At 42.4% G+C, this 25,742-nt stretch overlaps 1 protein-coding gene across 2 annotated transcripts in view; it reads left to right on the top strand.

Moving 5' to 3' along the window:
- The window catches only part of STK32B (serine/threonine kinase 32B), a 369,695-nt gene that overhangs the window by 236,919 nt on the left and 107,034 nt on the right, over nt 1-25,742 (top strand). For both annotated transcript variants that reach the window (XM_063108413.1, XM_063108412.1), the window contains exon 4: nt 6,536-6,709. In XM_063108413.1, coding sequence (XP_062964483.1) covers nt 6,536-6,709 — 174 coding nt within the window. The remainder of the gene's footprint in view (nt 1-6,535; nt 6,710-25,742) is intronic.

Raw genomic sequence — 25,742 nt, 5'->3', positions numbered from 1 at the left:
CAGATATCTACAGAACATTCCACCCAACAACCTCAGAATATTCATTCTTCTCATCAGCACATGGATCATTTTCCAGGATAGATCACATATCAGGTCACAAATCAAGTCTCAACAAATTCAAAAAAATTGGAATTATCCCATGTATCTTCTCAGACCACAATGGATTAAAACTAGAAATTAATAACAAACAAAACTCTGGAAACTATACAAACACATGGAAATTAAACAGCATTCTACTTAATGACATATGGGTCCAAGAAGAAATCAAGCAGGAAATCAAAAAATTTATTGAAACTAATGAAAACAATGATACATCATACCAAAACCTGTGGGATACTGCAAAAGCTGTATTGAGGGGAAAATTTATTGCATTAAACGCTCACTTCAGAAGAATGGAAAGATGGCAAGTGAACAACCTAACACTTCACCTTAAAGAACTAGAAAAACAAGAACAATCCAAACCTAAAGTTAGCAGACGGAAAGAAATCATTAAGATCAGAGCAGAACTGAATGAAATTGAAAACCAAAAAACAATTCAAAAGATCAACGAATCAAAAAGTTGGTTTTTTGAAAAGATAAATAAAATTGACAAACCACTAGCATGGCTAACAAAAACAAGAAGAGAGAAGACTCAAATAACAAATATTAGAAATGAAAAAGGTGATATTACAACTGATTCATCTGAAATACAAGGAATCATTCGAGACTACTATAAACAACTATACGCCAACAAATTTGAAAATCTGGAGGAAATGGATAAATTTCTGGACACACACAAGCTCCCAAAACTGAACCGTGAAGACGTAGAAAATTTGAACAGACCAATAACAATAAAGGAGATTGAAGCTGTTATCAGAAGGCTCCCAACAAAGAAAAGCCCAGGACCAGATGGATTCACAGCAGAATTTTACCAAACAATCAAAGAGGAATTGACACCGATTCTTTACAAACTATTCCAAAAGATTGAAACGGACGCAAATCTCCCAAACTCATTCTATGAAGCAAACGTCATCCTGATACCAAAACCAGGTAAAGATAGAACCAAAAAAGAAAATTACAGGCCGATATCCTTGATGAATATAGATGCAAAAATCCTCACTAAAATACTAGCAAACAGAATACAGCAACACATACGAAAAATTATTCATCACGATCAAGTGGGATTCATCCCAGGGATGCAAGGTTGGTTCAACATACGCAAATCAATAAATGTGATACACCATATTAATAAACTCAAACACAAGGACCATATGATCATCTCTATAGATGCTGAAAAAGCATTTGATAAAGTTCAGCACTCATTCATGACAAAGACCCTTTATAAGTTAGGTATAGAGGGAAAGTATCTCAACATAATTAAAGCCATATATGCCAAACCCACTGCCAATATCATCCTGAATGGGGAAAAGCTGAAAGCTTTTCCTTTAAGAACAGGAACTAGACAAGGATGCCCACTCTCACCAGTCCTATTCAACATAGTGTTGGAAGTACTAGCCAGAGCAATCAGAGAAGAGAAGGCAATAAAGGGCGTCCAGATTGGAAAAGATGAAGTCAAACTGTCCCTGTTTGCAGATGACATGATCCTATATATCGAACAGCCTAAAACCTCTACAAAAAAACTGCTGGAATTGATAAATGATTTCAGCACAGTAGCAGGATACAAAATCAACACACAAAAATCAGTAGCTTTTCTTTTCTCCAATAGTGAACATGCAGAAGGAGAAATCAAGAAAGCCTGCCCATTTACAATAGCCACCAAAAAAATAAAATGCTTAGGAATTGAGTTAACCAAGGATGTGAAAAATCTCTATAATGAGAACTACAAACCACTGCTGAGAGAAATTAGAGAGGATACAAGAAGATGGAAAGATATCCCATGCTCTTGGATTGGAAGAATCAACATAGTGAAAATGTCCATACTACCCAAAGTGATATACAAATTCAATGCAATCCCCATCAAAATTCCAAAGACATTTTTCTCAGAAATGGAAAAAACTATTCAGACATTTATATGGAACAATAAAAGACCACGCATAGCCAAAGCAATGCTGAGCAAAAAAAATAAAGCTGGAGGCATAACACTACCTGACTTTAAGCTATACTACAAAGCTATAATAACCAAAACAGTATGGTACTGGCATAAAAACAGACACACTGACCAATGGAATAGAATAGAGAATCCAGAAATCAACCCACACACTTACTGCCATCTGATCTTTGACAAAGGCACCAAGCCTATTCACTGGGGAAGGGACTGCCTCTTCACCAAATGGTGCTGGGATAACTGGATATCCATATGGAGGATAATGAAACTAGATCCATACCTCTCACCGTATACTAAAATCAACTCAAAATGGATTAAGGATTTAAATATACACCCTGAAACAATAAAACTTCTTAAAGAAAACACAGCAGAAACACTTCAGGAAATAGGACTGGGCACAGACTTCATGAATACGACACCAAAAGCACGGGCAACCAAAGGAAAAATAAACAAATGGGATTATATCAAACTAAAAAGCTTCTGCACAGCAAAAGAAACAATTAAAAGAGTTAAAGGACAACCAACAGAATGGGAGAAAATATTTGCAAAATATACATCTGACAAAGGATTAATATCCAGAATATATAAGGAACTCAAACAACTTTACAAGAAGAAAACAAGCAACCCAATTAAAAAATGGGCAAAAGAGCTAAGTAGGCATTTCTCTAAGGAAGATATACAAATGGCCAACAGACATATGAAAAAATGCTCAACATCACTCAGCATCCGGGAAATGCAAATCAAAACCACATTGAGATACCATCTAACCCCAGTTAGGATGGCTAAAATCCAAAAGACTCTGAACGATAAATGCTGGCGAGGCTGCGGAGAAAAAGGAACTCTCATACATTGTTGGTGGGACTGCAAAATGGTGCAGCCTCTATGGAAAATGGTATGGAGGTTCCTCAAACAATTGCAGATAGATCTACCATACGACCCAGCTATCCCACTGTTGGGAATATACCCAGAGGAATGGAAATCATCAAGTCGAAGGTATACCTGTTCCCCAATGTTCATCGCAGCGCTCTTTACAATAGCCAAGAGTTGGAACCAGCCCAAATGTCCATCATCAGATGAGTGGATACGGAAAATGTGGTACATCTACACAATGGAATACTACTCAGCTATAAAAACGAATGAAATACTGCCATTTGCAACAACATGGATGGACCTTGAGAGAATTATATTAAGTGAAACAAGTCAGGCACAGAAAGAGAAATACCACATGTTCTCACTTATTGGTGGGAGCTAAAAATTAATATATAAATTCACACACACACACACACACACACAAAACCGGGGGTGGGGAGAAGATATAACAACCACAATTATTTGAAGTTGATACGACAAGCAAACAGAAAGGACATTGTTGGGGGGGAGGGGGGAGGGAGAAGGGAGGGAGGTCTTGGTGATGGGGAGCAATAATCAGCTACAATGTATATCGACAAAATAAAATAAAATAAAATAAAATATATATATATATATAGAAAAAAATAATAATAAAAGACAAAGCAGGCCAGGTTCCTCCCCAGCCTAAAATCTCAAATGACCTTCCACTTTCCTGGAACTAGAATCCAAGACCCCTCGCTCAGCAGCAAGGCCCACCAGCTCAGGCCTTGCCTGTCCCACCAACCCTCCTCTGGCTTGCTGGCTTCTCTCTATGCTCACACTCTCTCCACTTTTTCCTGTCTTAGAGCCTTGACACTTGCCATTCCCCTGCCTAGAATGTTCTCTCCACACTGCCCCTTCCCCTGTCTTCTCATGGCCATCTCAACTCAAGAGGCCTCTCCTCAGAGGGCCTCCCAGACTACCTCAAATTCGTCCCCACCACACCTCAGCCAGCCTCCTTCTCGTGACTTTGTTTCTCCCTGGTCCTTGTCGCCCCCTGAACTTATTCCTTGACTTGCTGTCTGTTCCCTGCATGAGGATCTAAGCTCCATACGAGGAAGACCCCCCCACCCCAGCCTGCTGTGCCTACACCCGTCCCTCAGGCCCCGCACAGCCTGTGGAGGCACCCGGTGGGTGTTTGTTGAATGAATGAGTGGTGTTAACCCAGTGACAGGCAACTAGATCATTGAAGCAGGATAGAAATTAGAGTATACTTTTCCGTATGTGTTACATTTCTGGACATAACAAAATATAATAAAAATGTGATAAAACAATTTAGAAAATAAAGCTTTATGGAAAAACAAAACTTTCCTCACTGAAACTTCTAGGGATGGTGCCCTTGAACCCATTACCCAGAAGGATGGGGGATGTCTGGAGAACCCCTGGATACCCCTGGGGGCTTTGCTTAGGAAGGACCAAGAAACTTTCTCAGCATGGAGGCCCCTTTCCCTGTACTCCCACAACACCACGTATGTGTCAGTCATGAAAGACTCATCATTCCATCCTATGAGGATTTATTTCCATCTCTTTTTTCTTGAAGGTTCAGGGCTGTATCTTATTTTCCTCTTGCCCATCCTGGTCAAAATGGTGACTCCCAAAGAGGTCCCACCACCGCTCACTCAGCTGGAGAATAGTGGGCCATGAACCTGCCCCCCAGCCCTCCCAGTTCATGCTACCCCTCTGTCACTGCCCTGCTGTGTGCTCCTGACCCAATGTACCCTCATAGGCAAAGACTTTCCTGATGCCTCCCACGAGCCCACAAGCTGCAGAGGTGACTTCCTCCCTCCCTGTGCCCCATGACTGCCCAGAAAGAATCCGAGCACCTGGTCCTGCATTGCCAGTGGCCACTGGCTCAGCCCTCCTCTCCCAGGGGACCGTGCGCTCCCTCAGGACAAGGACTCAAGTATGCCCAGCATGCAGCCCAATGCCTGTAGTGGTCTGGCTGGGGTGGGGCGGGAGCTAACTCGAGGTGGTCTGTCACAGGCAGGTGTTAATATAAACATCTAGTATTCACAATTCGGCGGCACAATAGAGAGCCTCCCCTTCCCTGTCTTGATTCTGAACAATTATAAACAGTGGGTAGAGATACTAGGAGGACTTGGACATCTGACCAGCCCTTTCCTCTCTCCTGGATCCCAATCTGGAATATGGGGCTGGCAGGACTGGATGGCATTTAAGGTCCTTCCAGCCCTGAAATTCCCCATCCTGTAAGCTCATGCTTCTGCAACCGCTCTTGTGACTGAATCTTGTGCCAGGCCCTTCCCTGGGGCTGCATGCCCAGGTTACTGAAACTGTGTGTGTGTGTGTGTGTGTGTGTGTGTGTGTGTGTGTGTGTGTCTGTGTGTGTGTGTGTCTGTGTGTCTGTGTGTGTGTGTGTGTGTCTGTGTGTGTGTGTGGTAGCAACATCCAACACTGGGTGGTCATCAGAGCACTGGAGTAAATGAGGGACAGGGATCTGGGTCCTTGTCCCCGCCCTGACACTGACTCACCAAGTCCCTTCTGGGCCTCAGTTTCCTCTATGTCAAATGAAGAAAATGGCTTGGCTGATCCAGGTCTAATATTCGAGGATCTAAGACACATCTAAACTTCTATGACAACATTCTGTAATCATGATTCCATTATTACATTCCATGAATCTATAAGGAACTTGACAGCATTTTATGATGTCGTGACACTACTCCATGATTGTTTAACAACATTCTCAGATTCTATATGTTGCCTCTTTGGTCCTCAGGAAGCACAAATGCATTTTTAAAAAATGAATTCAGAACACTATCAGTTTTCTTTTGCCTTGGGGAAAACAAAACAAAACAAAATAAGATACCACCCTAAAACTTAGTGGCTTAAAAACACTATTATTTTGTTATCTCATGTCCTGTGGGTTGACTGGGTTCTGGGCAGTTCTTCTGCTCTGTGTGATGTCAGCTAGGTCTCAGGGGAATATCCAGATGTCCAGGAGGGGGTCACTCACATGGCTGTCACTGGGAGCTCAGCCAGGGCTGTGTTAACAAGAGCACCATGGTTTTCCTTCTCACTGTCTTTTCATACGGCTTGGGTTCTGGCCAGGTTCCAAAAGCCAGGAAATAGAAATTGCCAGTTCCCTTAAGGCCTGGACTTGGACATCCCAGAACATCAGTGCATTCAAGGCTTGCAGAAACAAGCTGTATGTGGGGAATGACATGCATGTACAGGGAACAAAGGACTTGTTGGGAAGAGGATGCATCTTTGAAGATCAGAGACTACAAGTCCTGACAACATCTAATTAACACGTGTGCTAAAAGCGGCCGAAGTAACATGTTGCAGTGAAGTACTAGTTAAATAAAATGTCTGCCAGAGCCTGGACACTAATGCTGGCTACTCCTGGTTGCTTTTGCTACATGAGGAATGAGGAAACCCTAACAATATGGGGGCAGCCTGGGAATTGAAAACCTTTTCCCCCTTGCCCTCTACTCCTATAGCAACATCAGTGCCCTCTCTCAGACTTAGGCAACATCAATGTTCTCTCTGAGCCTCAGTTTGCTCTTCTGTAAAATGGGGGCATTGGTCTTGAGGATGTTCGAGGTGCCTCCACCTCTAACATTCCCTCTCCCTCTGTGTTCCCAGGTACTCCTTCCAGGATGAGGAGGACATGTTCATGGTGGTGGACCTGCTGCTGGGAGGTGACCTGCGCTACCACCTGCAGCAGAGTGTACATTTCACGGAGGGGACTGTGAAGCTCTACATCTGTGAGCTGGCTCTGGCCCTGGAGTACCTGCAAAGATACCACATCATCCACAGGTAACCAGGCTGCTGTGGGATGCCTAGGGATGGTGACATACAGGAAGTGAAGTGTTGGGGCAGTCTGCAGCAGTGGGGAGAGTATTCTGTCCCTGACGTTGTTTGGAAGTGGCAGTGCGTAGGGATAACAAAAAGCAGAACCTTGTTACTGCTTTTACATTCTCTGCAGACAGCGTCCTGCCTTATTGCCTGTGTCGAGGCAGACCATTCCTGCTGCCTGCACCCCACTGTTCCCCACTGCTTAGAGATGTGGCTGGTGGTTGGCCTTAACTTCTCTGCTCCACGTGTCTTGAGGAGGCTGGAACATTCTGTCCCTCCTGTCTTGGGTCAGAAGTAGCATTATTCTACTAATGAGTTTGGGAATGTGAGGGATTCTACTCTCTTCCTTCCATACTTTGAAATCAGTGCTGTGCATAGTGGAGGACTTCTTCCTCTTGGGAAGCCTTAACACTATCTCTGGCCTTGTGTGAAAGCTGAGTTTCTGCTGCCTCTTCAGGGACCTTGCTTCTCTCTGCCTGTGTATAGCAGTGCTGAGTTCAACACAGGTGAGCAAAGTGAGTTTGTGTGCAAAAACAGGAGGTCAGCGAGAGGTTTGGGAAGTGATGGTGTCATTAACAACGAGAGGGGACTGAAGGGAGGGGCTCCAGATTTGTTCATCCATGGTCTTGCACTGTGCCTAGCTGATCTCCTTCTAATTTATGTAATTTTGAAAGACTTGGAAAAGACAAGGACCTGAACTTCTAGGTAAAGATGGCAGAAAGAACACACACACACACACACACACACACACACACACACACACACACACACTGAAAGAGCCTACCAAAGGCACAGTGCAATGGATAGAAACAGACACATACCAAACAAATTTCACATCTGATAAGCTTCCAGAGAAGAGCAGCAGGTCATATGGGCTGAAGAATCAGAACAGTTTTGGATTTGTCAAATGCTTTAAGGCAGTGCAGACGTGCTGATCAATCAAGTGTGAGGGTGTACATTTGCACAAGTTCCAGGTCTCAAAAAATGTACCTCCCATTTACCTTTCTTCAAGTGTTTTTAGGAAAATGAAATGGATTTTTTAAGTGAAGGAATAAATCAGGAAGGAAGAAGAAATGGAATACAGAAAGCTAGAGCTCCAGCAGAGGAGAAAAGCATAGGAAAGCTCCAGGATGCTGCTGAAGGAACGTCAGTTGTACCTCAGATATAGACCAGGACCAGCTCTGATTAGAGTGGATCGGAAGACCCTGGGAGAGACTTCTTCGGGAGAGTGATGCATAGAATTTCTGATGCATCTGGCTGCCTTGGGAGGGAATTTATTTAGTTGATAAGGAATCTGAAGTTGAATTAATGAGAAGTTGAGGAAGAAATCTCAACAATAAAAATGATACTATTCTTGGGAATGAAAATGTTATATAGGAGATCTGGGTATAGTACAGCTCACTACATGGGTCATCTCTCTATATAACATAATACATCTCTGTATGTAATCATAATCACCTAAATCCTGATCACTGATCTAACCAAAAATACAGTAATACTCCATTGAGAAAATGGGGAAATGAGAAGGATGAGCGTGTCTCTTGGAGACTTGAGAGAAGAAAGACTGCTAAATCGTCGTCTTTCATTGTGGAAAGCCAACTAGAATTTAAAAGTAAAGAAGTAGCCATGTACAATTATCATTTAAAGATAAGGAGTTAAATACCAAAATTATAAACTGAAAGAGATGAAAGGATACAGAAGGAAAATGGGGGAGCAAGTTATAGGAACTGCTGCTCTATTGTAATAAAACATGCATAACTATTTGGCTCTTTGAACTATTTGCATGTATAACTTTAATACTACTACTAATAACCAGCACAACAAAATAAAGGTGGAGAAGCATAGTAGTAGCAAAGCGATGCTTCAATGTAATCACAATTGTTCCTTAACTCAGTCATCCACTCACTTTGGAATGCAGGCATTCTGGTTCTGGAATCTATGTTTGTAAGCACTGTGCTGTATTTGTTACAAAATGTCACAGTGTGGGACAGTGCGCCTCTGATGGATGGCTGGGCTTCTTTGAAGGGGCTGAAAGGAAAGAGTCCTTTACCAATCTGTTTTACATGTGTCATTAATGAATTATCGTAGGCATTCCTGCACTGATGTGCAATAAATGACCCATTTGCCTAAATTCCCTTAGAACTTGGTCATGTAGACATTGGTGAGATAGATGCCAACTTCTCACAGCTGAGCCAGGGATAGAAAAAGTAAAAAATGGAACAACTGGCTGAAACAATTTCACTGGATTGCAGCAAAGGTTTTTAAGTTATTCCCAAAGATGCTTCCCAGGTGGAGGTCATCTGTCCTTAAATTCTATCCACTTATTTAGGGTTGTTTTTTTTTCAAAGTCCACCAAGTAAATGTTTGATGATTAATTTTATATGTCAGCTTGACTGGGCTACGGGATGCCCAGATACCTGGTAAAACATTACTTCTAAGTTTCTATGAGGGTGTTTGCAGAAGAGATCAGCATTTGAATAGGTGGGTGGGTAAAGAAGATAACCGTCCCCACCACCACCACCACTGCCACCAACGTGGGTAGGCATCATCCAACTCTTTGAGGGCCTGGATAGAACAAACAGGCAGAGGAAGAGTGAATCCCTCTCTCTGCTTGGGCTCAGACATCCGTCTTTCCCTCTCATCAGACATCATTGCTCCTGGTTCTTGGACTTTCAGACTCAGACTATAACCTACACTATCAGACGCCCTATTCTCAGGCCTTCAGACTCATACTAAATTGCACCACTGGCTGTCCTGGTTCTCCAATTTGCAGATGGCAGATTGTGGGACTTCTCGGCCTCCATAACCACATAAGCCAACTCCCATAATGAATCTATCTTATCTACCTATCTATCTACCTAGCCTTGATTCTGTTTCTCTAGAGAACCCTGGCTTCTACAATTGAATTGCCTTACCATTTTTACAATTATAGACTTGGCAGAGATTTGAGTCAGTCTTTTTTTTCCCTCCCATATGGTTCATAAATCCTTTTTTCAATGTGTGTGTACAGATTTGAAATTACGTATGTCTGTACACACTATGCATAGGGATATACGGTAATACTGTGCAACATTTTCCATTAATTCAGCAGCTGAATTAATAAATCTCCCACTGCATCTGTGCTAGACACTTTCAATGCAATATTTTACACATACAGATGAATGCTGCTTGTTTCAAAGTAGCCACATTTAGAAGTGGAGGAATCATTCCACAAATGGAAGCCTGGTTTGGATTGCCAAGAATATTTATCTTCATCTTGGTGGACTTAGGCAAGTTACTTAAACTCTTTCTACTTAACTTTTTGGATCTCAGTTTCCCAATTTGTAAAATAGGCCTGATGATACCTATTTCTCTTATTTGCATAAAATGAGAAAATGTTCATAAAGGATTTAATTGCGCCTTGTCTTTTTTAGGTGTCTCATTCCTCTTTCTAATTTCCAAGGGAATTTAGTTTGAAACCAGATGTTCAACCTGTCCTATATACTCGGTGCTGACAAATCTCCATCCTTTAAGGATGGTGTTATAGATCTTTAGAAAATAAAAGGCATTTCAGTGTAAAACCTGGTAAGTTTGGTAGTGCCCAAGCAGGGAAATACCACTGTGGGTTCATAATAAATTGTTTTAAAGCAATTAGAAGATTTCTTTTCATAGTATTTGAATTGGCTCTTTATTTTTTCAACATCCATCTGGGCCAAGCAGTATGCCAGTCCCAGGGAAGAAAATGATGGATGAAACTCTGCCCCCGCATCTGTGCAGCTTTCCTGGTGAAAGAGGCACCCATTCTAGGGGCCAAATGATTGCAACCCAGTATGAAGACTGTGACAGAGCCACACAGCGAGCGACCTGCAGAAGTTCCAGGGAGGGGCACCGGCCCAGCCTGAGGTGGGGGTGGGGCAGGGGCATGGAGTTGGCAGGGAAGGCTTCCTCGCCATACTCAGTATGGGAATTGTACAACAATTGAGAATTAGCCCAGAGAAGAGGCACGCAGAAGGCCCAGGGCAGCAGAGTCTAAACCTGAGATGCCTGGGTGGGTGGACCTTGCATTGGGGGGGGGGGGGCAGGTAGCATACCTTAAAGGACGCTATTTGCTTTCTTTTACTGATGGGTTGAAGCTTGGGGTTATTTGGTCCAATTTGTCATAGAGAATGATCTTTCCGAAAGCCTTAAGCACTTCCCAAGAGGGTTCTTCATCCAGGGCACGATTACTGAACTAGGTATGCAGAAGGGAAAGGTCATACAAAATCAAGTGAATAACAACAATGACAATGAATCAAGTTTATTAAGCTCTTATATGTCACTAATTTAAGCTGTAGACATATAGGTATGTGTTTACATATGTGTGTATATATTTGCATGTAGTTATATACATGTACACATACATATATAGTATACACAAATGTATTATTTATAGACACACACATATATAATACACACACTCACACATGCACACACACACACACGAATATCATTTCATGTAATCCTCACAGCGATAAGATGAGCTAGGTACCATAACAATCTCCATTTTGCGGAGAGATTAGGTGATTTGCCCCAGAACAAAAAGCTGGCAAGTCATGGAATCAGACTTCAAACCAGGGCATTCAGAGTCTGGATCCCAGGCTGATAACCACTGAACTATAGGCTCCCTTACTGTTCAAATCGCATTGACCTGTTTACAGAGTGCTTATATGCGTGAGTACACCTGCATATATTAGCATACAAATAAGTATATGTGGCTATCATGTACTCCTCACAACCACCCAGAAGGAAGGCACTATTCCAGTGACAGCATGGATGAGCCCTCGACATTTCCAGGTGTCAAGCCAAGGTGACTGCTAATTAGCAATGGAATTGGAACTTCAAATTGGAGTCTGACTTCTGGGCAAAGGCTCTCTCCACCACACCGTGCCGCCTTCCCAGATGCACAAGGAAGACTAAAGTTTTGTCCTGTCGTGAGTCATATCCAGTAATTCATAGACAGTGCCAAAATGCGGGCAAGAACCCGACTTCTGCGGAGGGTGTCCCTGACCACATTTTATGTAAGCTAGGTTCTCACTCCATTCCCCACCCCCTTTCCCTCCCAAAGCAGGGTGTCTTTTTCCTTCCTGGTGTGTAATCCCAATTGGTGATGACTTAGTCATTAACCTGTTTCTAGGCAGCCAAAAAATACACCTGCCTAGTGGGTAAATTTCCTGAGGACAGGTACCTTTTCCTTCTCATTCATATTCATATCTTCAACCCCTACCCTAGTACCTGGTACATAGCAAGTGCTTCATAGCTACTCGTTGAATCAGTGAAGAAGTTATGAAGAAAGGAACGAAAAGCAGACCTCTCTTGAAATTACTCGAAGATACAAGCTCACATTCAATAAGCCAATAACCATGTCCTGCCCTGATTCCTATAACTTTCCTGCCCAAAGATTTTTTGATATCTGAGGAAGCAGCCCTTGAAAAGTTTGTGGTGGGACCCAAAGTAGCCCGCCACAAGTGTGAGATTCCTTTGAAATCTTATGTTTGATGTTAAAAATTTCTCCAAGTTTTGTATAGTCATGATTCTTTAATTACATAAAGCCATGCTTTAAACTACCATTCATCAGAAAATGGGCAATGACGACAGCTTGGAGTCTCTTTGGTCAATAGGCAGGTGCTGTCACGTTGCATCTATCAGTTTGGGGAATACGAGGTGATTTAAAGAGAACTCACACCTCGCGTGAGGTTCAGGACCCTGTTGATTCTTCTCTCTGGCTTTTAAAAATCTTATCCAGAGCCAGATAAATAAGAAACTATAAACAACAGCTGTTTGTTCACCGTTTTGAACAGAGCAGTGATCTAAATATCAATCAAAGCTGGTTTGGTAGGACATTTTCTGGCTTCTTTTGGTGAAAATTTTCACCAGTGGGATTGCCTACCTCAAACTGTGGTCTGAAAGTGCCTAAAACCCACTGGGCAGTGACTTTCACTATCTTGGGACAAATCTTCCGGTGCAGTCCAATGACCTATGGTGCACCGTAGTCTGCTCCTGACCCTGAATTTGGATCCCATGTAAATGAACTAACAGTCTCAGTCCTGATGACAAAGTCACTTCACCAGCCTCACCACTTCCTCTTTCCAGTGCAAGAATCTCACCATGCGTAAGCAAAGCTTTGTCTTGGACTTGCTGGTTGATAGCTTTGGGAAAATATCTGCTAATGAGTCAAAATTTTGTGAAACTTTATTATTAAGATGAATATTAAGATGAATTATGCATCTTATATGAGTTTTTTCTTTTTTTTTTTTTTTTGGTAACCTTTGTTAGAAATCTTTTTTTTTTTTCTTTTAGTTATTAGGAGCAATAATAGATTAATTCTAAAACACTAGCAAACATGTTTTTTTAGTTAAACCAGCATTTTCTATGCAGGCATTCTAAGACAATTCCCATTTGTCTACAACATTGTCTGAAAGATAAGTATGCAAATGCTAATTTTTATAGACTTTATTAATTTTATTATCTTCTTGAATATAATAAGAAAATAAAGAAGCAAATCTTTTGGGGGATGGGGGGGTTTGCTATGGCAGAATAACTGAGTTTAAGCCCAGATCTCATTTTTAAGTAGATATTATGTATACATGTTATGAAGTTCAAAAGATTCAAAAGAGCTTAAGTAAAAAATAAGTGACAATTTTCCCATTTTTTGAGCATTTTTAGTGATTTAGAGCAAAGCTTCAAACTCTTTCTTTAAATTCCCTGTCCATATTGCCCATGAACAATTTAATTTTCAAATAGTAATGTATGAAAAGGTCAATGAAAAATACAGTAAAAGCATGTGTGTACAGGTTTTTGACATTTTGTATCTTTGGGTGGGAATTAGGTGAGGAGTACTTACCAGGGCAGGTCTTGGAACCAAGCTTTGTTCATATTTATGTGTTGTCAAGATTTAGATGCAGTAGGGAAGTCACCCTATTTGGAATACGTAATTGGAAATTAGAAAACAAATCAAATTGTTTATAAGATGCTAGACCCATAATGACAAGAAACATTTGTTGAGCGTTTTGCATGTGCCAGGCTGTTTTAAGTGCTTTGCAGATGTGACTTCACCTTATCTCAACAATGGCAAAGTGAGGCATTATTAGCCCCATTTTACAGATAAGATCACTGGATCTCATGGAGGGTAAATGACTTGTCCAAGAGCAAACAGGAAGTGACCACCCTAGGTCACCAAGCTTGAGATACCAAGCTCTTACTGTCTGTATGCTGATAACCCATGGGAGTCCAGTTCTCCAAAAACATTTACAGATAGAATTTGTCCATTACCCAAGCTTTCACAGAGGAAACATCACATGAATGACTCTCATGGAAAAATGAAATGTTTCCACTTTTGCTTGTACATGCAAATAAAAATATATTTTAAGAGGTACTATTCAACCTTTTCGCTCCCTGAAGCTCTTGGCATTCCCATATGAGTTGCTTTTTATCTTGTGGGGACAGAGCCAGTTTCCAGCTGGGGTTGTATGAACTGATAGGAAGGCATCTGTGTCCTCACATTGGAATGCTTGTCTGTGTATGGCTGTTATTTTATATAAACACTCACTCCCTCATGCCTGTGCCTCCTCAATTTCGGAAAGACAAACTATCTCAACTCTTACTAACTTGGAAAAATGCCTTTCCCAGAAAACTGACCGCAGAATGAGCCTGGGGAATGGTTTCTATTTGCCAATTTCACATTCTTGGGAAATTAAGTGTGTCCAAGCTCTAGGGACAGGGATTACAACAAGTGGCAAAATATGATCAGGCTGCCAGTCCCATGTCCTCTTTGACAAAGGCTTGTCCGTCACTCATGTAATGGCAATGTAAGTGAAAGAATAGAAGATTCCTGATTTTCCTAACCAATAGCTTTAGTGGCTTTAATTGGGCCTTGGGCAGGTCCTTTCTGAAAAGCAGTGGAGTTTGCAAACAAAAATCCTAAACCTCTGACCTAATCCCCTAAATTAGTCCATTTCCATTGCTTATAACAAAATACCTGGAACTGGGTAATTTATAAGAAAAGAAATTTATTGCTTATAGTTTCAGAGGCTGGGAAGTCCACAGTGCACAAAACTCATCTGGTGAGGGTCTTGGTGGTGGCGACAGTGGCCCAAGTATCTCACGTGGCAGAAAATGGCAGAGCAGAGAACCTAACTTCTCTTCTCATGTGCTCTTCTTTTAAAGCCCTCAGAACCACACCCCTGAACACCATTTTTAATGCATTCACTAGGCATAGTCCTAGAATCTAACGACCTCTTCAAAGCCCTACCTTTCAATTGCCGTAATAGGATTTCCCACCCTCTTCACAGTCATAGTGGGGATCAAGCCTCAGTGAGGTGGGGGGGGCATCCAATCTACAGCACTCCCCAAAGTGATGGGATACGGGGAGTGAGATTTTGAAGAGTGCAAAATCCAGACTCCATAACTGACAGCGGGGAGGGGTCAGTGGTACCCGCAGCGTGTATGCAGGGTCCTGGCCTGGCACTCACCATGGTAAAGAGTGGTGCTGAGAGTTTGTCCATCACGTTCCGGCCCAGAGACCTTGAGTAAGTAAGTCTGTTACTGGTCTGGACCTGTTTGTGCTGCTCTCCCAACAATGGGGAGTGATCAGCTCCTGCAGAGTTGTTGTGGGGCTGAAGAAGATGATGTAGGCACAGCGCTGGGCACCTCAGAAAGTGTTCACCAAGTGCACTCATTTGTGTTGGGGAGCTGGTGAGCATGGCGGCTAAAAGCCTGAATTCAGCTCAAGTCACTTTTTTGTGAGCTCAGGCACATCATCTAATCTCTCTGAAACTCTGCTTTATTTTCTGTAGCTAAAAATACCACCTGTGGAGGAATAAACAGCCCCCCCATAGATGCTCCTATCCTAATCCCTGGAACCTATGAATATGTTAGGTTACATGACAAAGGAAAAGTAAGGTGTGGATGGAATTAAGGTTGCTCATCTGCTGTCCTGGAGACGGGGAGGTCATTCTGGATTATCCAGATGAACCTAATGTAAGCACGAAGATCTTTAAGAGTAGAAGAGGGAGGCAGAAGAGGAGGTCAAAGTCATGCAGTGTGAGGAGGACTCGACCCTCGACACCCCCACCCCTCCTGGCTTTGACAATGGGGAAGAGGTCATGAGCCAAGAAATGCAAGCGCCTCTAGAATCTGGACAAAGGAAGGACTGAACTGACCCAAAGGCCCAGAAGGAAGGCAGCCCTGCCCACACGGTGACTTTCCACCTCGGACTTCGACCCCCCAGCACTGTAAGATAATAAATGCTGTTGTTCTAAGCCACTGCATTTGTGGTAATTTGTTACAGTAGCCACAGACAATCAATAGTCTACCCCACAGGGATACTGAGACAACGAAGTGACATAACGTGTGTTGCATATTTAAACTTAGTAACTAGTAAGTGCCCAGTAAGCGTGAGCCCCAGCGATGACGGTCACTGTTACTACTGCTGCTGTCGTACCTTGCATCTCAGCCTGCCGGTGCCCATCTCTCCAGCCTGGCCTCTGGCAACATCCTCACCCAGGTCTACCCATAAGCCCTTGGAGTCCACTTGCCCCAGACTCCCTGCTTTTCTTCGCAGCCCATGCTAGTTTCCACCTCTTCCTTTGCATGCCACTCCCTTTTTAAAAATGCTTTTACTTGCGCTTTCACCTGGTCAATGTTTTCTCATCTGTCACAACTCACAGTGGAATTCTGAAGCCATTAGGGCAGAATATCTCAGCGGTACTGAAATTTTGGAGCAGATAATTTTCTGTTGGTGGGGCAGGGAGGTGGCAACGCTGACCTGTGCACTGCAGTGACCTCTGCACTGCAAGATGTTTAGCTGCATCTGGCCTCTACCCACTAGATGCCTGAAGCATCCCATTCCCCGCCCCCAAGTTATGACTGTCAAAAATGTCTCCAGACACCATCACATGTGCTCTGGAGTACAACATTGCCCCAGGTGGAGAACCCACTGCATTGGGGGATATTACACCTTCCCCTTAACCACAGCTACTCAACCTCTTGACTTCCCCAAGGAACACAACCCTACAGAAACTCCCAGTACTACTTTATTTATAGCTGGGCTTGGGCCCCAACCTCAATAAAGACATTTCTAGGAGCAGAGCTGGATGACATGGAGCCCCATCCTGCTGAGCGAGGTAGGACTCAGCATCTTCAGACAAAGGCCAGGTGCATGCATCTCACCTATAAGGGCCCAGGAGGACCCCACCGGGAGAGACAGGTGGTGGGAGTGGTTGGTGCCACATCATGCTGAGCGGACTCAGACCCTGGCTCTGCCAGGACCGACCACATCCCTAGATGGGGCTGCCATGTGAGAGGAGATAGGTCAGGGAGGAGGAGGCTTTATCTCTGATGGCAGGAAGGGAGAGACAGGTGGGAAAGAGCACACCCGTGCACTACCTTTCACCACACAGTGACCCAGCACGTGAGGAAACGTGCCCCATCCATACCCTGGAATTTGGCCTTTCAGAATAGAGATCTGATAAGAAATAAGGGAAAAAAGAGTGTAAGGAGCTGGTGTTGAGAGTTTCCTACATCACTGCATTACTTTCCTGTGGCTGCTACAATTCACCATGAACTTGGCGGCTCAAACAAGAAAACCTCATTGTCACAGTTCTGAAGGACAGAATTCCAAAATCGAGGTGCAGCAGAGTCACATTCTCTCTAAAGGCCCTAAGGAAGAACCTTTCCTTGCCTTCTGGTAGCTTCTTCTGGTGGCCCCTGGTTTTCCTTGGCTTGGCTTGTGGCATCTCTCCAAACCCTACCTCCCTCTTCTCAGGGCCCTGTTCTCTGTCTCCCTGTCTCAAATTTCTTTCCCTTATAAGGACACCAGTAATTGCATTTAGAGCCCACCCTAAATCGAGGATGATCTCATCTCAAGAAAATTTAATTACATCTCCAAAGACCCTATGTCCAAATACGGTCACATTCACAGATACCAGGGTTAGGACTTGGACATGGATTTGGGGGAACACAATTCAGTGCACTGCAGTCGTATTCCAGCTCCAAGGCTGCTGTTTTGTGAAATTCCCCGACTGCTCCAGGGAGAGCTGGGGGGTTTCCTCCTCTGAGTGCCCAAATGAGCTCTGTTCACCCATAAAGGAGGGCTTCCCTCCACCTGCTTGTTGTGTACATTAAATGTCCATAAGCTTCTCCAGAAGAGACTTCAGAATTGTCTCCATGTCTTGGTTACCTATTACAGGTCCTGGCAAATAGTAAGTGTTTAACAAATGTGTATGCCTTGAGTGAATGATTGAGGCCCAAGGAATTGAAAGGACTTGCCCAAGGTAGTGAGTTCTTTCTGCCCTGGCAGGCTCTGAAGTAAACCTCATGTTCACATTCAATCAGTCAGTATTTAATAGGTACTTGTTGTGTGCCAGACAGCACAATAGAAACCAGGATACATAAATACCTGTCCTTTTCTTCAAAATCCAGACATTCCATAAGTATGCATTGAACACCTACTGTGCGCCTGCCACTGGTCTCATAGTCGGCCTTGGAAGACGAGTGTTTAATGACAATCTTGGTTTGAAAAGTTCTAGATCAGAGTATGTTCAAAGTGCTACAGGATACAGAGGAGCAAGGATAAAATTTGGCACAAAGGATCAACCAGGCTTTTAGGAGGTGATGACGTCTAGATCGTGTTTTGCCTTTTGGGGAAGGGGATATTTCCTAAGACAAAGCATTCTAGAAAAATGTTCTCTGAGCAGTCTAAATGCGTATTTTCTGGTGGCAGTAGAAATTGATAAGACCTATTTGCAAAGATATTTGGAGATCAGAATCAAGTACTTTTAACACATTCATATATTTCGACCCACTTATTTCACCTCCTGGGATGAATTGTAAGGCTCCAATGTAGCCTGCATGAAAAGTTTTTTTTTTTTTTTTTAATTTTATTTTGTCGATATACATTGTGGCTGATTATTGCTCCCCATCACCAAAACCTCCCTCCCTTCTCCCTCCTCCCCTCCCCCCCAACAAGGTCCTTTCTGTTTGCTTGTCGTATCAACTTCAAGTAATTGTGGTTGTTATATCTTCTTCCCCCCCCCCCCCGGTTTTCTGTGTGTGTGTGTGTGTGTGTGTGTGTGTGTGTGTGAATTTATATATTAATTTTTAGCTCCCACCAATAAGTGAGAACATGTGGTATTTTTCTTTCTGTGCCTGACTTGTTTCACTTAATATAGTTCTCTCGAGGTCCATTGCAGATGACATGATCCTATATATTGAACAGCCTAAAACCTCTACAAAAAAACTGCTGGAACAGATATACCTTCGACTTGATGATTTCCATTCCTCTGGGTATATTCCCAACAGTGGGATAGCTGGGTTGTATGGTAGATCTATCTGCAATTGTTTGAGGAACCTCCATACCATTTTCCATAGAGGCTGCACCATTTTGCAGTCCCACCAACAATGTATGAGAGTTCCTTTTTCTCCGCAACCTCGCCAGCATTTATCATTCATAGTCTTTTGGATTTTAGCCATCCTAACTGGGGTTAGATGGCATCTAGTGTGGTTTTGATTTGCATTTCCCGGATGCTGAGTGATGTTGAGCATTTTTTCATATGTCTGTTGGCCATTTGTATATCTTCCTTAGAGAAATGCCTACTTAGCTCTTTTGCCCATTTTTTAATTGGGTTGCTTGTTTTCTTCTTGTAAAGTTGTTTGAGTTCCTTATATATTCTGGATATTAATCCTTTGTCAGATGAATATTTTGCAAATATTTTCTCCCATTCTGTTGGTTGTCTTTTAACTCTTTTAATTGTTTCTTTTGCTGTGCAGAAGCTTTTTAGTTTGATATAATCCCATTTGTTTATTTTTCCTTTGGTTGCCCGTGCTTTTGGTGTCGTATTCATGAAGTCTGTGCCCAGTCCTATTTCCTGAAGTGTTTCTCCTGTGTTTTCTTTAAGAAGTTTTATTGTTTCAGGGTGTATATTTAAATCCTTAATCCATTTTGAGTTGATTTTAGTATACGGTGAGAGATATGGATCTAGTTTCATTCTCCTACCTGTTCCCCAATGTTCATCGCAGCACTCTTTACAATAGCCAAGAGTTGGAACCAGCCCAAATGTCCATTATCAGATGAGTGGATACGGAAAATGTGGTACATCTACACAATGGAATACTACTCAGCTATAAAAACGAATGAAATACTGCCATTTGCAACAACATGGATGGACCTTGAGAGAATTATATTAAGTGAAACAAGTCAGGCACAAGAGAAATACCACATGTTCTCACTTATTGGTAGGAGCTAAAAAATTAATATATAAATGCACACACACACACACACACACACACACACACACACACACAAACAAACCGGGGGGGGGGAAGAAGATATAACAACCACAACTACTTGAAGTTGATATGACAAGCAAACAGAAAGGACATTGTTGGGGGAGGGGAAGAGGGAGAAGGGAGGGAGGGAGGTTTTGGTGATGGGGAGCAATAATCAGCCACAATGTATATCGACAAAATAAAATTAAAAATAAAATAAAATAAAATAAAATAAAACTGCTGGAATTGATAAATGATTTCAGCACAGTAGCAGGATACAAAATCAACACACAAAAATCAGTAGCATTTCTTTTCTCCAATAGTGAACATGCAGAACGAGAAATCAAGAAAGCCTGCCCATTTACAATAGCCACCAAAAAAAATAAAATACTTAGGAATTGAGTTAACCAAGGAGGTGAAAAATCTCTATAATGAGAGCTGCATGAAAAGTTTTAAGTGTGAAGATATTTATTACAGCATTGTTTATGGTAGCCAATAATTCTTAAATAACCTAAAGGAAAGGAACTCACTTAAACTGTATACACCCTTTTAAGAAACTACTAGACTATGACACATCCATATATAACACTTACTGTGAAAATCCTGCAATATTGAAAAGTGTTATTTTTACAATCTTGAGAGAAAATTATAGCTTGTAAAATTGCATGACTATGTAAAGAAATGTCTATTTATTAAACAAACAAACAAAAAAGAGTAAGAAACAGTTTCCCAATGCATTGGGGTTAAAAGGAGATTCCACATAATTTCCCTTTTCTTCTTTTTTCTATTTTGGAATTTTTTTTAATGAGCTTGCTGTTCCTTTAATAAAGAAAATAAAAGCATGATTAACTTTCTCCCTAAAGGTAAGGTGTTTATCAAACATGAGCTGTAGGTCAGACTACCTGCATGGGAAGCCTGGTGCCACCAGTAAAGCCAGCAGTGAAAGCGCAGAAATGTTAGAAGTTAATCTCATCATGCCTCAGTTTTGTCATCTTTAAAATGGACTTATGTGGGAATGGAATGAAATGATTCATGTAGAACTCACGTACCACAATTTTGTCTAGCACATACCAAGCCCTCAATAAGATCAAAACTAAAATATTAATGGTTAATAAATATAATATAAAACTGATATGATCTATTTTTTATATCCTGGATATCTCCCCAACCCTCCTCTGTCACTAGTGTATCCAAAATAAATTTCCAATGTTCATCAGGTTAAAGAAAATCTACTTTGGTAGATTTTCTACCACATTATCCTGTGGTACAAGGGTCATATCAACTAGAAAGAAATATTCAGATGTGAAAAAATTGAATATATGCAGAAGTGCTGTTTAGGATGGAAATTCTAATTCAATTTCAGAAGTAACTTTGTTATTTCTAGGCACAGAGCTCTGGTTTCTCTTCTGTTATAGGCTAGCACTTTGAAAATTTATGACTTTATGATGATAAAAAAGTGAGATACAAGACAATCCAATTTATTCCTGGGTATAAATTGCACCGGCAATTGGGTGGAGAGTGTTTATGTTAGATAATAAATTTTAGAAATAGGGACTTGGGCCTCAACTTCACATCAAAGAAACTGGAATAAAATCTGGGAGCAGAATATGAAAGCAGAGAACAAATCTACAAAAAGATCCAATAAATTAGAGACTGCTTTACAGAAGATGTGCAAAAGCAAGACGATAGATGTGGTGTCAGGAAATAAGGTCAGCATTTTCAAAAATGTCAGCATGCAGGGAGAACACTAGGATTTCTAAAGCTTTGTGCCTGTGCTCTCCTACAGTTCCGAATGCCTTCTCAGACTGGAATCTCTCATTCATTCATCCAGTCATTCAATACATAATAATGGGGAAGGTTCAAAGCCTGGGCATTAAGGACAGAGACTTAAGACAAAAACAAAAAACAAAAGAAGCAAAAACTCTACTCTTGAGAAGCTTCAGTCCTTGTGGGAGGAACTCGTTGACTGTTAATAATAATAGTTACTATATCTGGGCTCTCACTACCATGTGCCAGGACACACACACACAGTTGCACATCCAGTCATGTACTGCACACAACATATGTTTTAGTTCATGACGGGCCACATATACAATGGTGGTCCCATAAGGTTATAATGAAGCTGGAGGTGTGGAGTAGGTTATACCATCTAGGTTAGTGTGGGTACACTCTCTGATATTCGCACAACAAAATCGCCTAATGACGCATTTCTCAGAACGTATTCCATCTTCAAGCAATGCATGACTGCATCTATATCTTATTACAATCCAGTGCAGGCCCACCACCCCCATTTTAAAAGTGAGGAAAATATAGGGCTGGAAGGATATGAATCATAAAAGGCATAGGTAGGGATAAAGTGCTCTGAGACTTCTGAGAAGTGAGATATCATGTATGCCTTATGCTTGGCCTGGGCTCATGGAAGAGCTGGGCTTTGATGTCTGGGTAGGATTTCAACAGGTGCAGATGGTGCAGAACATTTTTCCAGGAGGAACAATTGACACAAGAAAGTGGTGAGCAGATTCATTGGCCAGCAGTTATCCTCCTTGGGCTTACTTCAAATCTTCTTGTGCAGGACCTTGAGAGTCAGGTTATTAAATGTGGGCTTTATCTTATAACAATTGCCACAAGGATTGTTGAAATAATTCCTTAGCTTCAGGGGCATTGAGATAAGGAAAGAAAAGAGGAACATGATGTTAACTTTGTATATTTACCGGTTGTTGATATGTACCGTGAAAGTTGGCATTATCTCCCGTCTGTTTGAAAAAGATGAAATATTCATCCATCCACCCATCCATCCATCCACCCATCCACCCATTCATCCATCCATCCACCAATCCATCCATCCATCCACCCATCCATCCATCCATCCACCCACTCACCCATCCATCCATCCACCCACCCACCCATCCATCCATCCATCCATCCATCCACCCATCCATCCATCCATCCATCCATCCACCCATCCATCATCCATCCATCCACCCATCCACCCATCGATCCACCCATCCATCCATCCATCCACCCATCCATCCATCCATCCACCCATCCATCCATCCATCCACCCACTCACCCATCCATCCATCCACCCACCCACCCACCCATCCATCCATCCATCCACCCATCCACCCATCCATCCATCCATCCATCCATCCACCCATCCATCATCCATCCATCCACCCATCCACCCATCGATCCACCCATCCATCCATCCATCCACCCACCCACCCATCCATCCATCCATCTACCCATCCATCCACCTATCCATCATCCATCCATCCACCCATCCACCCATCGATCCACCCATCCATCCATCCATCCATCCATCCATCCACCCATCCATCCATCCATTCAGTAGTGATGTACCAGGTACTGGCTCATGCCAGGCTAAGGATGAAGCAGTGAAGACTGATCAAGTTTCTGCCTTCTTGGTGTGTATGTTACAGTGGAGGGAGACAGACAATAAATAAACAAATGTATGTATAATGTATCAGGTGGTGATAAGTGCTGTGAAATGCTATAGCAACATAGGGAGGGCCACAGACAGGGGTCTGGGGTGCTGCTGTTTTACAGAGAGTAGAGGGGGACCTCTCTGATACAGGGACATGTGAGCAGAGAGCTGGAGGAAGTGAGGGGTGAGGTGTGACCTTTCCAGGCAGAGGTGTGGAGCTTCCAAGATGGAGCATGCTTGGTGTGTCTTTGGAACAGCAAGGAGACCGGCACGGCTGATGCAGCATGAGCAACAGGAGAGTGTCAGGAGGCCAGGCTGGTGGGGAAAGGTGAGACAGAGGGTAATAGGGATTTACCAGCCTCGGCTTTCACTCTGAGAGAGTGGAGAGCTACTTCCAGGTTTTCAGCAGAGCAGTGGTATGATTTGATCTATGCTTTCAATAGAGGTGCATGCTGGCTGCTTTTTACAAGATTATTTTGGATGCTGTGTGGAAGATGGACTACAGGCAGGAGGAGGGGGGAGCAGCCTTCCCTCTCTACAGATGAAGAGAAGGCTGGAGATCACAGTAACATTCCTATGGAAGCTCGGACAACCCACTCCAGTACCTCCTTTGGCCAAAGCAGCCACAGGTCAGTTACCTGGAAAGACTGACTCAAAGAACACTTGTTGTCCATTTGAAAACTTTGTTGTGAGGAGGAAGAACCAATGCCACATTCTAGGGTGACGGAATTGCCAACCTTCAAAGCACCCCATGACCAGTGAGGGAAAGATCAGATATGCTCACAGATTATGATAATGAGAAAGAGAGGTTCAAGTGCTTTGCAAGACAAAGCCTTGCGTCAGGATCAATGTCACTGTGGACCAGCCATCGGCAGGGGTCCCAGGTGAGAGAAGACAGCCCTTTGTGCAATAGGTGGGTTGTGTGCTCGGCTCTGAGAGGCTGGTTGTTTTCTGATAATTGGAGGTAGTGTGGGCTGGGGGCATCTGACGCTGGAGACCTAGGGTATGTTTAGGAGACGTCAATTAGACGGCTTTATACTGAGTAACAGGATGAATGAAGCTGGAAAGTGGGGCTAGAGGGTTTGTTTTTTTTTAATACACAAAACATAAAATTTATCACCTTAATTTTAGGTGTGCAGTAGTTCAGTACTGATAAGTACATTAACAATGTTTTGCAGCCTATCTGCAGAACTCTTTTCGCCTTGCTAAACTGAAACTCTGTACCCATTAAACAATAACTCCCCATCCGTCCCCCCACCCAGTTGGCAACTAGCATTCTTCTCTTTGTTTTCATGAATTTGACTATGTGAGATACATTAGATAAGTGGAATCTAACACTATTTGTCTTGTCGTGCCTGGCTTATTTCACTAACTATAATATCTTCACTGTTCATCCACATTGTAGCATGAGTCAGAATTTCCTTCCTTTTTAAGGTGAATAATTTTCCACTATATGCATATAACATATTTTGTTTATCCATCCTGATGCTGATGGTTGTTGGGGTTACTTCTACCTTTTGGCTGCTGTGAATAATGCTGCTGTGAAATTGAGTGTACAGATATCTTTTTCAGACTCTTCTTTCAATTATTTGGGATATATACTCAAAAGTAAAATTGCTGGATCATACAGTAATTCTATTTTTAAATTTTTGAAGGACCATCTGGACTAGAATTTGATAATGAAAAGCTTCAACTGCTGGACTAGACAATTTAGACTTTATTTTGTAGACCGTGGGAGATGAATGGTGTACTCTGGGAAGACAAGTGTAGCAGCCGCACGCAGCAGAATTCTAAGAGGGGAGAGGTTTAGGTCAGGGCAGCCCGTTAGGAGATGGCTACAAATATTAATGGCATGTGATACCTATATCGAATGAAAATTCAAAATGAGTATCACAGATTGGAGAATGCTAACCATTAGAATTGTCCTTTGGTACTCACACTAATTAAGTGAGATTGCTTCCTTTTTTGACCACCATGAAAGGGACTTGCAAATTCTAAATGTTTTGGGCCGGCCTGTGGCTCACTCGGGAGAGTGTGGTGCTGATAACACCAAGGTCACGGGTTCGGATCCCATATAGGGATGGCCAGTTTGCTCACTGGGTGAGCGTGGTGCTGACAACACCAAGTCAAGGGTTAAGATCCCCTTACCGGTCATCTTTTAAAAAAAAATAAATAAAAATTCTAAATGTTTTGATGTGGAAATCAAATTTCTCTCTTCAATAGGAAACAATCTTTCTTTAATGTATGATAGACTTTGTCATTATA

The sequence above is a fragment of the Cynocephalus volans genome, chromosome 9, assembly GCF_027409185.1.
Source record: "Cynocephalus volans isolate mCynVol1 chromosome 9, mCynVol1.pri, whole genome shotgun sequence".
NCBI classification, from domain to species: Eukaryota; Metazoa; Chordata; class Mammalia; order Dermoptera; family Cynocephalidae; genus Cynocephalus; species Cynocephalus volans.
This window is presented reverse-complemented; position numbering and strand designations above follow the sequence as displayed.